At 35.9% G+C, this 14,811-nt stretch overlaps 1 protein-coding gene and 1 non-coding gene across 2 annotated transcripts; both read right to left on the bottom strand.

Moving 5' to 3' along the window:
• Positions 1-314: 314 nt before the first annotated feature.
• On the bottom strand, positions 315-387 carry TRNAK-UUU. Its single transcript has one exon. It is a non-coding gene; the product is annotated as a tRNA-Lys (tRNA).
• A 1,344-nt stretch (positions 388-1,731) lies between these two features.
• LOC112163897 (WUSCHEL-related homeobox 3) lies at positions 1,732-3,346 on the bottom strand. Its single transcript, XM_024300160.2, has 2 exons — positions 2,855-3,346; positions 1,732-2,183 (listed from the first exon to the last, which is right to left on the bottom strand). Exons 1-2 carry the CDS (start codon positions 3,293-3,295, stop codon positions 1,881-1,883), a joined length of 744 nt encoding a protein of 247 aa, XP_024155928.1. The 5' UTR covers positions 3,296-3,346; the 3' UTR covers positions 1,732-1,880.
• Positions 3,347-14,811: the final 11,465 nt, after the last annotated feature.

Raw genomic sequence — 14,811 nt, 5'->3', positions numbered from 1 at the left:
AGTTAAATCGTCACACACATAAATATCTCAATCGCATAATACGAAAAGAGAATAATCTCCTTCCAAACAATCAAGAAACATCTCATCACAAAAAAGATTTAACTTTTGTTATTAACGGATTTACATGTTCTCAGTAATCTCCCATTAACATCTCATCACAAAAAAAGACTTAACCTCTGTTGTTAACAGATTTACCTGTTCTCAGTAATCTCCCATTGTCTTCGTGGTTATCATGAAAGGTCAAATGGTTCTGGTTTGAGATGTAGTGCGAAAATATTAAAAAAGAAGGAAGCTAAAGAAAGTTTTCACAGCAACGCCGTCTGTGGGAATCGAACCCACGACCACGTGGTTAAAAGCCACGCGCTCTACCAGCTGAGCTAAGACGGCTGTGATTAACCACTATTGCAATGGATTTTATATAACTAAGGCGTTAAGATGATCGAGACTATGCATGGTTCATCCAAAAGACATTCCTATGTATTTCAAAACTTAATAAAGCATGGATGACGAGAGGCTAATATATAGCTACTCACATTAAAGAAGAGAAGAGACTTAAAATCAAAGCGAAAGCTTTAACTTGAACTTCAAATAAGAATCAAAACTTGGATTCTTTCACCTTTCATATGGGAAGGCAGATTGAAACACCTAGGCAATTTTAATTTGGGGAAGAACCCAACAATGAATGAAAAATAAAAGTAATTTGCCTGAATTAAGGTGACGTTATTTAAGCAATGTTTAAGGAAATTGGAATGTAGAGAGAATTGGGAGAATAGTTGTGTGTATTCATGATAATAAAAGTCCTATAGGGATTACAAAGTACATAATCTTAAGTTTTAACTCCAACTTCTTCTTCTTCTTTTTTTTTTTTTTTTTAATTAAATAGAAGATTATGCGATATTAGTTCCTCTGCAACAGCCGATTTGGAGTGAGTTTTAACTCCAACTTCAAATAAGAATCAAAACTTGGATTCTTTCACCTTGGGTCATATCACTCATATGGGAAGGCAGATTGAAACACCTAAGCAATTTCAATATGGGGAAGAACCCAACAATGAATGAAAAATAAAAGCAATTTGCCTAAATTAACGTGAGGTTATTTAAGCAACTCCAATTTTTGTCCATCTTCTTCCTTGTGACACTTTGATTCATGTTTAGCCAGAAAAGCAAATCTTCTTGCCGCTCTCGACAAAATTCCGATCAGTTCCATAGATGCATTCTCAATTCATGTGTCCCAATTTCGCCTATTCAAACAAACTTGGGAAATGTTTATGTATCTTAAACGAAACAGTAGACGGAATGTGGCAATGTGCTGAATTATATTGCCCGCATGCATTGGCTTGTTCGAAAGGTCCAAGACCCGAGTAAATACTAAAAAGCTGACTTCTACGTGACTACATATTTACATGTCCATCAAGTACTTACTGCACGGCCTTCGCAATATGGCAGCTTTAAGCTACATAACAGACAAACAATATAATTAATTAGAATTAATTTTTTTTTTTTGGTCTGAGAATTAAAAGTTTAAAACCAAAGAAAAATAATAAATAAATAACCACCACCCATTTTAATTAAAACCCAATATTTCTCAGCAATAATATGCATTGCAGATGCAGTAGTTGCAGTAACAGTTGGTGAGGTTAGGTTAAATAGGTTCATGATAGCAACTAGGCTAAAGGATCCTTTTTAACTCACTAGACAATTCAGATCTTTCACATCGTACACCTCAAGAAAACACAACACACAGACCAAGAAACTAATACAAGTCGTCACAGACACAGATTTTAAGTCTAGTTATAGGATCTCTGCAGCTAAATACTGAACATGAGAGATCAGAGAGACACATGCATTAGGCAGTTGGCTAGGTTTACTTAATTATAGTTTCTAGGCCGGGTTGGATGGTGTAGATGTAGATTCTTCTTCTTCATGATCTTCAGATCTGAGATTAGGGGACTTGATGGGGAAGAGTTGGAGTGTTTTAAGGGGTCTAGGAGTAGCAGCAGCAGCTGATCTGGTACAACATGCAGGTGATGCGGGTGGGCCCACATCCATCGTCTTCTTCGTCGTCATCATCCAATCATGGCCATACATGTTCAGCACCGACTTCTCCATCTCCAATCTCTCTGCTGCCGCTGGGATTTCATGGACCTTGCGCGTGTAGTTCATCAATGCATCTTCAACTCCCACCTATATATGGCAAAACAGAATTTATACCAAACTGAAAACCCTAATTTCATCACAAACTTGGTGTTTAAAGAAGTTACATGTTCCAGAAACATGCTTTAAAAAGCACACCGGAATAGAATAGAAAACAACAGTTTTACCCTTTCCAGTAGTATCTTTTTCCATATAACTTCTATTTTTGTCTCATACGATAGATTTACTGCCTTGTACTAATTTAGCAACTCTAGGAATTAAGCTGAAACAGTATTCAAATGTACCCAATAATTATGAAGAATATCCTCTCTTTCCTCTAATACATAGAATATCTCATCAATTTGTAAAAGCTATAGAAAAATAAAGCATATGAAATAGATTCTAGTGTACACACACACACACAAGAATATCTTCTCTTCCCTCTAATACATAGAATAGCTCATCAATTTGTAAAAGCTATACAAAAATAAAGCTTATGAAATGATAGATTCTTGTGTGTGTGCGTGTGTACAGACTACAGACACACAACTTTTCTCTCACAATATTCGTCAATGACCAGAATCGATCTATCGACTTGATGGAATGTGACAAGATTTTTTTTCTTTTTTTGCATAAACATCAATTCAGAGCTAGAGACATTATATACCTATATATATATATATATATATATATATATATATATATATATATATATATAGTACCTGAGGAAGAAAGCCAGCTGATAAGTTATGATGATGACAACAAAGCGGCTGATGAAGAACAGAAGAAGCAGAAGGGGACTGATCAAGGTAACCTAGAAGGCTCTGCTGGTTGAGCATTAGCTGCTGTTGATGATGATGTTGACAATGGTAATAATTATGATAGAGTTGTTGCTGTTGAAGTTGAAGTTGCTTGCAAAGCTTCCTCCTAAGCTTTTGTCTGTCCCTTGCCTTGTGGTTTTGGAACCAGTAGAACACATTCTTGCCCTCAATCTTTCCATAGAAAGAGAGCTGGGCAGTGATTTGTTGGATTTGGGAAGCATTTGGAGTTCTGACTCCAGCCCTGTACATCTCTTCAAGGATCATCAGTTGCTCTGGGGTTGGGCACCATCTTGAGGATGAAGAAGAAGAAAAAGAAGCAGAAAAATTAGCTGCAGGAGACATTGATTAATATTTGAACAAATCCTTTGGAATGACTTGATCAATTGGAATTGTAGTGGATCGGAGGAGGTTTGAACGCAGAGGGAGGGGTCCGAGGGTATATGTAGACAGACAGAGAGAAAGAAACAGTGGATATAGAGAGGGAGGAGAGACAAAAAGAGGGGTGCAAACAGAAAATAGTGTGGGGTTAAAAGAAATTGAATAGTAGCAGCGGTGCTGCAGACTTGTCAATGCTGATGCTTCAGTTCACTGAGAGGGGCATTCAAGTGTAAGTTTCAGTACTGAGAGTGGGGTATGGGTGTAACCGTATAAGGTACTTGAATAATTATGTCATCATCACCAAATAATTTTACTTAATGCACAGAACCAAAAAGGACAAAAAAAGTAAGTGACGCTATAATTGTATAGAACACACCTAAATTGTTTAGAATCACAACACACACTAGTACTGTATATAAAAAAACAAAAACAAAAGAAAAGAAAACCTGGACTATCACTAGATCTTAATTACAGGATTGAAATTGAAGCCGGAGAGAGCCTCTCATTTGAAATAGTGGATCCTTCCTGAAAATGTTTATGCTTCTCGATCATCTTACTGATATGATTAATACCAACACAAATATCCGCTATAAAATTCACTTCTTCTTACACTAAATAAAACAAATGAGAAGTAGGGGTAGTAGATTTTCCTTATAATGTCACTGAGAGTCACCCTCATCCGATCAAAATTTTGGATCCGGCAGTCCTAAAAAGCACCCTTTACTGTATGAGCCAAACTTTTAGAAAACTGATTATTTTGTCATTGCAATAAGAGAAGTTTCATGCATCATAAATAAAAAAGGGTTCATGACTAGGCCATAGTTTTCCCACTATGAGTAATACTAGCACAAATATCCGCTATAAAATTCATTTATTCTAACACTAAATAAAACAAATGCAAAGTAGGGGTAGTGGATTTTCCTAATAATGTCACTGAGAGTCACCCTCATCTGATCATAAGTTTGGATCCGGTAGTCCTAAAAAGCACCCTTACTGTATGAGCCAAACTTTCGGAAAACCCAATCTTTTTGCCATCGCAATAAGAGAAGTTTCATGCATCATAAATAAAAAACGGTTCATGACTAAGCCATAGTTTTCTGACTTTAGTTTCAAGTTTTTATCCGCTGCTTCATGATTAGAAAGTTCTTAATTAAGAAGTTTAGACAAAATGTGCAAAAATTATATTGATCGGCTGATCGATAACGTGAGACATGCAGTTTTTCATAAACCGGCCGGAAAATGACTACATATATAATTAGCTTCATGCACCTATATATATAAGGGAATTTTTGAACTGCGTAGTGATCTTCAGGTTGTGTATTGTATTTACTTACCACATTGCTGTAGTAAAACTTAATAGGATAAATCTTGATTTATATATTACGAATATCGTGTAAACAAACAGTTCTACCGGTGAAATGCAAGTTTAACAGTAAAGCTAGCTAATAAGATCTACCCAAAGAGAGCTTCAAATGCCAATCATGTCATTCGCAATCTTTGCCCATCAACAGCACACACCCAACATGAATCATTCAAGAATATTTGATCTTACTTTCTAATTTAATTTGAAAGAATCAAATCAGTTAGGAAAAATAAAAAAACCAAACTCAATTAATTATAAAAGAACGTCTCCCTGCCCCTACCAAGGTAGAATTTTCGTGTATTATAATGTGAATCCATTCCAGACAGATTGAGCTATCAACCATTAACCGACAGTTTCAACACTACTGTAGTCTTTAGATATGAAAACGTAAGCTTTCAATTTCCAGAACCAGACATATGACATTCGTAAATGCATAAAAGATTCAGTAACATGTCTTCTCTTGACTTTCTTGGTCTAATTTTCTCTGACAACATTCTCCCACTCTCAACCATTCATTTGTCAAAAATCCATATCAGAAAATTGTCGACAGCACCATGCAGTGGCAGATATGATATAGGACTTATTTAGTTATTATTAATACAGACAAACGAAAGAAATTATTTTTCAATCATGAAGTTAAATAGTGCGAAAAATTTGAAGGCTACAGCTATAGCATTCTCTGTTGAGAGCATTTTGTAATTGAAGTTCCCATTTAGAAACTCTTTCTTCCAGGCCAACTCCCTACTCAAAAAAAAGTGAGGACAATGCTTTTGTCGTTTGGATTAAACAAAGATAATTACTGCAATAACACCTCATATTTCTCATCTACAATGTGGACGTCCAAATAGTTTGAATTATAGTTATATAAGTTGTGCACATATTTGGTTCAAGTGTTCTTACATTTTAGACGTGTGAGAATGAAAATTATTCTCTTCATTGAGATACTAAAAGTAGGCACGTGTCTGAATTTCTCCACTTATTACCTAAATTTTTGTTCGAACGACCACGCTTCCATTACCAACACCTCCGATTTTTCTGATCGATAGAAATTAATATTTCATTTTCAGGTTGCCAAAGTTGCCTAATATTGCCTGGTAGAGTGGAAGACATTTACATTCAATTCTTCATCAATTGGATGCCTGCTGGTAGTCAGCCATCTCTGTTTCTTCTAGGCCCAATCTCATTCTCTTATAAAAATCTCTCTCCCATTTTCGTCCGTCCTTTTTTTTTTTCTTCTGTCATTTTCGTCTGTCTCAATCCTCGATCATTCACTTCACCTCATTTTGCAAGTGTCTCTTCCAGTACGTAGCCGGTAGTAGTAGATCCTCATCTATATATCTAATAGAAAGAGATAAAGACAAACAAGTACATATATCATATATGCATGACTCACGCTGCGCGCAGTTGATGCCTTTGGGTGTTACAGTGTGTGTATTTCAATCAGTATTGTGAATTGATTGAGGAAAACAGAAATTAAATATGCATACACGTACTCCTCGTCTCATCCTCCACCCACTTTTTAGTGATTGGTAGTAATGATTTGAGAATCCTTGTACTAAGACAATGTTTTTGGAGTTTCTATTGGCAATATGTTAAATGGTTTGTATTCAGACTAATGTATTTGATATTTTACTTACAAGACTGTCTATGTGTTCAACGATATAGTGATTTATGTTCATATAATTATACAAATTAAAATTGCATGTTGAGTAATTCATGGTTAGATGTATATCCCGCTTCTAATAAGGACCACTAAAATGAGAACTTCATGAGAATTTTCTTGTGTGACCTATTTTGTTTTCACGTTTCTACAAATCAACCATTAGATATTTATGTGTAGATTATTTATGCAATTTTTCAACTGAATTAAAATTGTTAAGGCATTCATAATCTTATATAATTATTATTTATGAATATGAACATTTCAGGTTTGATAGATTTGGTTCGTCCATTTATTTGATCTAACTCGGTACCTTAACGACTAGCAATTTAAAAGAAAATTTTCCAAAGTGATATACTAATGGATACATAAACATCAAATAGTTGATTTGAGGTAATGTAATCGAAAATAGTGGGTCTTCTAAAGTGTTGATTAAAAAGTGCTCATGAAGTCATCATTTTAGTGGTGCTCATTAGAACCTCTTCCTCCAACAAACAACAAAAAATGGTATAAAATAAAAGGTTTGTTAAAGGAAAAACATATTATGTGTCTTCGTCAAAGCGATTGACGGAGAGGGAATTAAGGAATCAACAATTACCATCAATCAGCACAATTACGGATCAATCAGTATTTAATGTCATCATTGTAATTGATATTTCCGTTGTAATTCTCTCCCTATATAAAAGAACTATGAAATGAAATGAGAAGACCAATTCCAATTATCAATTTACTTTTACAAGGTTATATAAAACTTTTTTTTTTTGAAAGGATAAAACTTTTTGGTGGTGTAAGAAGAAGATGTTTATTACAAAATAAGTCATTTTTTTTAGATAATCAATTTGGAGGGAAATTAAAGGCATTAATAAATGGATAGTTATTGAAGGGAAATTCAAATCTATATTTGGAGGGAATATAAGAGGAAAAGGAGGGAAATGTGTTGGCTAAGAAATGTGAGGTTTCAAGAGTCATTCCAATTGCCAAGCTGAAGGAAAAATGTTCTATTTGCCATTGGAATTGACAGACATCTAACGAAGAGTAGAGAGAAGAACTTCATATATGTATTTTTGAGAGTCTAGACCCCTCCTTTTATTAAAAAAAATGCTCACGTACTAAATTTTTTAGGTAAAATTAACACATGAAAAACAGAAGACAAATATTTGTTTGCAGAGGGTAAATTGGGAGAATTTAGAATAATTATTTTTTTAACTTTTTTTTTGGTTTAGCTTGGCCAATAGCAAGTTAATCAACCTTAACAACATCAATAAGAATTTTTCTAATTGCAGTAACAGTGTAATCCTTAAAGTATTTGACAGGTAAACCATAAATTCTCACCCACAGAGCCATCATCCCAATAAATTCATTCAGAGGATCAAAGTTTGGCCTCCACTCCTAATAATTAGAGCTAGTTTGCCTAGCCAGAATCTGAGTTCTACCACAAGAGCATTGTTCATATCTTCTTCCAGATTAAATCTCACAATGTAAAAGTCATTAGGAAGGTCAACAAGGTGCCAACCCCCTTTGACTTGTGTTGAGTCACAAATTACTTATGCAATTGTGCCCCATAATTATGAAAATTGATTTGTCTTCCACTCCATTTTACCCTTTTTAATCCATTTTCTTTTATTTGTAGGAAACCTTGCATTGAGAATAAAATGACCATTTGAGGCTTGAAATGTGGAGATTTGAAGCTAGGAGAAGAAGACACGGAGATTGGAAGAAAATTGCAAATCGACTTTTCCGGCGATTTTTCCGGCGAGCCGCCACTCATGGAGGGTCTTTTCTCCAGCAAAGGAGGACCATGGTTGTGAAAATATCCCATCACTTGAAATTCAAATATCTCCCTACACCTTGTCCTTTTGTCACCTTGTCTATTTGGGACCATTTGGGGGACAAGGTGTAAGAGCATCTCTTGCACACTTTGGGACCAAGGAGGACACACATAGCTGATCAAGGAGAGGCCAAAGGGGAATTATTCAGAATTCTTGATTCCATTCAATCATCTTCATCCTATCCAAGATCCATTTTTCTCTCTAGAGAAGAGACCACCATCTCCACCACAAAAACCACCATCTCCACCTCTAAAACCTCCATTTCCACCACTACATCCTCCATTTCCTTCACCACTCAACACCACAACTCATCTTATAGATCCCAAATTTCACTATTCTCACCAATATCAAGAGCTTGGAGCAAGGAGAAAGATGTGACTACCACCACATCATGTTCTTGGAGACCCATCTCCACCACCTCTTCCGGCATCATCAATAGTCACCCTTTACTCCCTATCTCTTTATGTATTTGATGTTTAATAGAATGTTGAAGCTTGTGTATCTAGCTATGTGTGAGTAGTGAACTAGTTGGGGCTAGGGTTGAAAGCCCTAGCCAAACTTGCTTGGATTGATGCTTTTGTTTATAAATTGATGCAAATTCATGTTGTCATTCTCACATGCTAAGTCAATAGTTGAATGCATTACTTAGACCTAATCAATTTGAGTTATGTGTTTGCCATGACATGAAGTTTTTCCTAGAGATTGATTACCTTTAGCCAAAAAGGGAGCATGAAAGCACACCATGTGTGCATGTGAGGGTAGTGAGCTAAAATCACCTAGAGATAGGATTGGTTTGCTTGCTTGGTTACCTAAACTCTAAGCTTTATGCATTTAGGGGCAAATGATTGAGACCTATCCGGTAATTGAATTTGTCTCTAGGTAGTTAGCTCTAGACTTATCCGGTTAGAGTTAATAAAATGAAAGGAGTTTAAGCCTTAGTAGTCCTATCCGGATGCTAAGAGGGTAGTTGGACAATTAGCTTTGCATCATTCATATTCAATTGCTTTAATGCTTGCAAGGGAGGCAAAAGGTGAAACCCGATGCCCTAACTCCCATCCATTTGATAACAACTTGTTTTGTTTAACTTAGTTTATATTACTTGCTTTCATTGTTTCAATTTGAATAGAAACCAATCTCAAAATCAAAATCAAATCTCTACACACCATCTTGCACATACTCACCATGAACTTTGGTTCACTTGTGAGCCTTTGTTTGTGATTGTATATTTGCATATTCTTCTAGTTTTTCCTTAGGTTTTCCCTAGCTAGGAAAGGATTTACCAATCCTCGTGGGTTCGACATCCTTACTTAATCCCCCTATTCTATAACTTGTACCTCTTGCACTTGAGGGTGGCTTTAATGCTAACAACTTGCCATTTTGTTTGTAAACCCTTAAGCATGAAATCAAAAGTGTTTATAGAATTTGGTTTACCCATTATCTTAACAACTACAGCACAACACCAATCATAATCAAGTTTATTGTGTACCTTCTTAGAGAATGAGAAGTTTTGACCATGTTTGCCTTGGGTGTAGACGCAGTCATCAGCAGTGAATTCAAAATCATCCATCATGGTCTGTCAGTACCGATCTGCAAGATTTTTCAGCTTGCTAACATAGCTCAAATCAGATTGTAGTGTAGGAGTGTGTTAGAGGTGGAATTGAGGTCTTCCATATGCAGTGCTTCAAGATCAGAGGATATATCACCATCATTTTTGGTACGTTTTCACTGAATCATCGATTAGTCGCTAGCTTCGTGGCTTACATATGGAAGAGTAGAGAACATGAATGCAGGGTTCGCCACAAGTACCTTCAATCAACTGGAGAAAAGGCAGAGAAAGCGAAGCCAACGGGCCAATTGGTGAATACGTTTGGCAAGTGGCAACGGCTAAGGTTTTTTAATAAAAATGCTTAAAGCGCATTCAAGAAGAAACAGGCTCAGTTGCAAGTTCTTAAGATTACTCTTTTTGTTTCCTAATACCCAATTATGTTTTTTATTTTTATGTTATTTATTTATTTTTAGGACCATTTTACCCTCTCTCCCTATTACAGAGAGAGAGAGAGAGAGAGAGAGAAGTCATCGAAAACTTCGCCGGAGGTCACCGGTTGTCTCCATAGAGCTGTCGGAGATCTCATAGGTCACCTTATACTAGGGCTGGCAAATTCTACCGATCCAAACCAACCAACCGATTACCACCCAAACCAACAATGTTGGTAACCAACTATGTTGGTTACCGAGACTTTGGTACGGTAGTACCGAACCGATTTCCAGATAATGGTACGGTATTGGTACTGATTTTCAGATAAATACGGTATACCGTACCGTACCATATATTATATATATTATTTATTTATTTAAATATATTTTACATCTTTCGATCTGAACCGTTGATCATTAATAGTTTGATTTCAAATCTTATTATAACCGTTGATTAGAGTACAGAACCTATTAACCTAATCCAGTTCACTCACTCTTCCCCTCAGCCACTCTTTCCCTCGAGGCCTCGAAGGCTCGAACCCAGACATCTCCCGATCTCCGCCTCTCCGCGGCTCCGCCCTCTCTCTGCTTCTCGTTTCGATTCAAACCCAGAAATCTCTGCCTCTCCGCCCTCTCAACCTCTCCTTTGAAGTTCTTTCGATTCAAACCCAGAACTCTCCGCCTCTGGACCTCTCCTTTGAAGTTCGATTCGAATCAAACCCAGAAAATCTCGTATCAATTCATTCGATTCATGTCCTCTACTCTCTTTTTGGTCAGTGCTGCTGCTCAGATCTTTGTTTGACTCATGAAGATGCTAGTAATAAGTTTCTTTTTTCTGGGTTTTTTGTGTTTTTTGTCCCCTTTATACCAGTTTGATATCCAAAGACTTAATCTTTTTGATTCAATTCTAGATTCAGGATTTGTTTTTCTTGATTCTGCTTGCCTGCTTGGTGGGTGTTGTGAATTGGAATACCCTTTTGGATTTTTGCTTGAGCACCCGGTTGTTTATGGATTCTCTAATAGTTTTACTAATTTTATGTGCTCTTTTTGCTGTTGGTTGTTTTAGGTTGATGGAGAAGGAGAGACGTGAGGAGCTCTCAGATGAGTGAAGCCTCAGCTCTGGGTATGTGCTTTTTTTTTGTTGGTAAAGCTTGTTCTTTTATTTTTTTTCGTTTCCTGCTTTGTAATGCATCAAAATTTTTGAATTTGTGAGAAAGGTTGTGGATTTTTTAGTTTTATGATAGACCTGTGTTGTGGTTTTCTAAGATATTTGAAGTTTTGAACTTTTGTAGAAGAAGTTGAAGTTGGTTTGTGTCTGTTGCCAAATGTGTGCTTAGGAAAAAGCATGAAATACAGTGAAAGATTCCATTTTTATGAAATGGTAGGAATAATATCCTCGTTAGGTTGATGATAGGTGCATTTGACAGAAACTGAAAGCTATTATGAACTGTTATATTTATGTTTGATGTTTGTATGTTTTGTTTCTATCTTCTTTTTTGCAGCTATAGGTACTCAACTGAATTTGCAGAATCAACTAATCAAGGCCTCGCTTGGGTGAATTGTGAACTATGAATTATTGACTTAAAAATTGTATGAACTATGGAGTGATGAAGGGAGTTGATGTATCAGTGAATAAGTGATGAACTCAAGTAGTGAAGTTGATGTATGAGAGTTTTTAGTTTATTTTTCATTTCCAGGTTGGCCCTTCAAATTGATGTGAGGATTGCATTTTTTTCATTTGTTGACAGGTTTGGGCTTTTAAAATTTTAGTTGGGACTTAGCTGAAATCTGGCCCAATTTTAAACTCGGTACTAGGCCCAACCAACCGAAACCGAACCGAGATATCGGTATACCGAAAAGTTGGTATACCGACTTCTGTGGCCGGTAATGGTAGGCTTTTTTGTGTACCAACTTAGTTTGGTACGGTACGTGGTATTGGGCTTCAAGATCCGGTACCGTACCGAACCCACCCCTACCTTATACTATTATTGCCTCCAAATAAAACCCAATGTACTTTTATTGCTTCCCAATAAAATTTTTTTATTGGGAGCAATAAAAGTTTATTGGGAAAAGGAGGACTAATCTCCCCAAAATTAGATAAATTAAACTTTGATTGAGGAAGAAAATAAGAAATTACATTAATTCAAAACCTTTTATCACAGGATAATAAAAATTTATTGGGGGGCAATAAAACCAATAAAATTTGGGTATGGGAATGAGGACTAATCTCCCTAAAATTAGACAAATAAAACTTTGATTGAAGAAGAAAATAAAGAGATTACATAAATTCAAAACCTTTTATTGATGTTCAATAAACTAAAAGTTGATTTTTTTTATGTTCACTTTTTGAATAAACTTTCCTCATGAAAGTTGTGGATGACGTTAAATCGAGTCCGTGGATATGTGACACGCTAAAATTGGAGTTATAAAAGATTTAAGTTATTGACATTTTTGTAATTTTGGGAACTTGAAAAAATTAGCTCCAAACCTAGATTTTTTTTTTTTTTTTTTTGACTTTGGAACTTTGTGGCGTTGCCATCGTCTCGTCTAGCCACCTTTGGCCATGAAATTTGTCCCATTCTCTTCGTCTTTGAATCATCTTTCCAACCATATATGTCCTGCACCATGTTATTCACCATACACAACGAATTGAAGAAAAGACGCTTCGGCCATTTTCCGATATCTTTTTCAAATTGCAACCAACTACGGCTAAATTGGAAGGAGATATTGACTGGGCTTTGTTCTTCTTGAAATTCTCTATAGACCTTCAAAGTATCACATCTCAATTCAACCTGAAGACGAAGGTTTGGCTATTGGAATTTGTGGCAATAAGAGAGGGGGAGAGAGAGAGAGAGAGAGTTTAGTGGTAGTGCGTAATTTATGATTTTTTAGAGCCTAAAATGGACATTTTGCTCTTAAATTGAGTGAGTGAGAATTAAAATATTTTGCTAGATTAAGTGAGAGGTATTTTGACCCACATTTGGGTATTGGGTCAAGGCCCCATAAAATAAAAGGTTATATAAAACTTTTCGGTGATGTAGGTGTTAGATGTTCATTAAAAAATACTTCATTTTTTTAGATAATAAAAAAAATGAAGTATTTTGGAGGGAAATATAAAGGCAAGTATTAAATGAATAGTTATTGGAGGGAAATTCAAATGGATGTTTGGAGGGAAGATAAGAGTTAAAGGAGGGAAATGTGTGGGTTAGGAAATGTGAGGTTTGAAGAGTCATTTCAGAGGCCAAACTAAAGAAAAAATGTTCTATTTGCCATTTTGTCATTGGAATTAACGGATATCTAACGGAGAGTAGAGGGAAGAACCTCATATATGTGTTTTTGATAGTCTAGACCCTTCTTTTAATGAAAAATGTTATATGAAAATATGCTCACATACTAAATTCTTTTGGTAAAATTAACACTTGAAAAAGAGAAGACAAATTGTTTGTTTGTTTTTTTTTTTTGAATAAAAGAAGACAATTTGTTTGTAGAGGGTAAATCGGGATAAATTAACAAATTAAAAAGTGGGCGGAGGAATAAAACTGAGATGAGAAAAATGAGAGCAATTCCGTAACTTTTCGAAAAATAGAAACAATTCTCGGTAATAATGCATGCGTAGCCTGTATCGTAACCGTTGATGAAGCAAGGGCCACGATTAGCTTAACAACTCAAACCGGGTCGAAGCACCGAAACAAAGACGATCACTTGGTCCCTCCTACTCCATTGAAGCTTCTTCTTTCGGTAAACAAGAAATGCTGCTGCTGCTCTCTCTTTTCTCTAGAGGTAATTAATCCTCCTCTCTCTCTCTCTCTCTCTCATCAGCTTCTTACTTTTTTTGCTTGCTCTTGCTCTTCCTCGTGTGAAAGCTAGGGTTTCATCGTAAATTCTTTTCTGATCACCTTAGTCTTGTACCATTTTAGGGATTAACGGCATTTTCATTACTTGCGGATTTAGGATGACAATTTTGCTCTGTGACTGTGTTTTCGTGATTTAGGGTTCTTTCTAAAGTTTAAAAGACTTGTATGATGATTGATTGAGGGGTTTGGTTCAGTATTGCAACTCACGTTTAATGGTGTATCAATGGTGATTCTGTTTAATTTTGAATTGTTTTGGTTGCATTGTACGTCTTCAAGTGTTCCTCGATGGTTGCTTTTAAGTGGTTTAGTTTTCTGCTGTTATTTTTAGGTTGAATTCTCGATACATCAAGTCCACTAGCATTGACGATGTAAATGGGGTGTTCCTTGTGTGACACATAGCCTGAAACTAGTTTAAGGATCGCCACGCCAACAATTCATAAAGAAGTTGAGATGGATTAGATAATAATTGGCTATGAATTATCACATTAGGGAGTACAAGGGCAGATGTGATCAAATTATAAGTTTGGGAGCACAAATGATTCTCAGTGTAAAAGTATAGGGAGGTGAAATGAATATATTTCTTGTATTTTATCAATTCCATGCCTAGGTCCTAGTTCGAGAGATATTCTATATGGCGTCACTTTATTCAGCCCCATGTAGTATTTCATAGCTCCATTGTCTTTCTGCACGGTTCAGCCTTACAGACTAAAAAGCAAAACTTATGTTCATAGCAGTATTGGGAGTTCTCTGCAGAACCCAGAAGAGTTAGAGAGATGGACAAGGTGAAAATAGAAGAGGTT

This window comes from Rosa chinensis, chromosome 5 (genome assembly GCF_002994745.2).
Source record: "Rosa chinensis cultivar Old Blush chromosome 5, RchiOBHm-V2, whole genome shotgun sequence".
NCBI lineage: Eukaryota > Viridiplantae > Streptophyta > Magnoliopsida > Rosales > Rosaceae > Rosa > Rosa chinensis.
This window is presented reverse-complemented; position numbering and strand designations above follow the sequence as displayed.

Coding starts and splice junctions, on each gene's coding strand:
- LOC112163897 (XM_024300160.2), bottom strand. CDS start 3,295: ATGTCTCCTGCAGCTAATTTTTCTGCTTCTTTTTCTTCTTCTTCATCC. Junction 2,184..2,854: donor CAGCTGGCTTTCTTCCTCAG/GTACTATATATA, acceptor TGCCATATATAG/GTGGGAGTTGAAGATGCATT.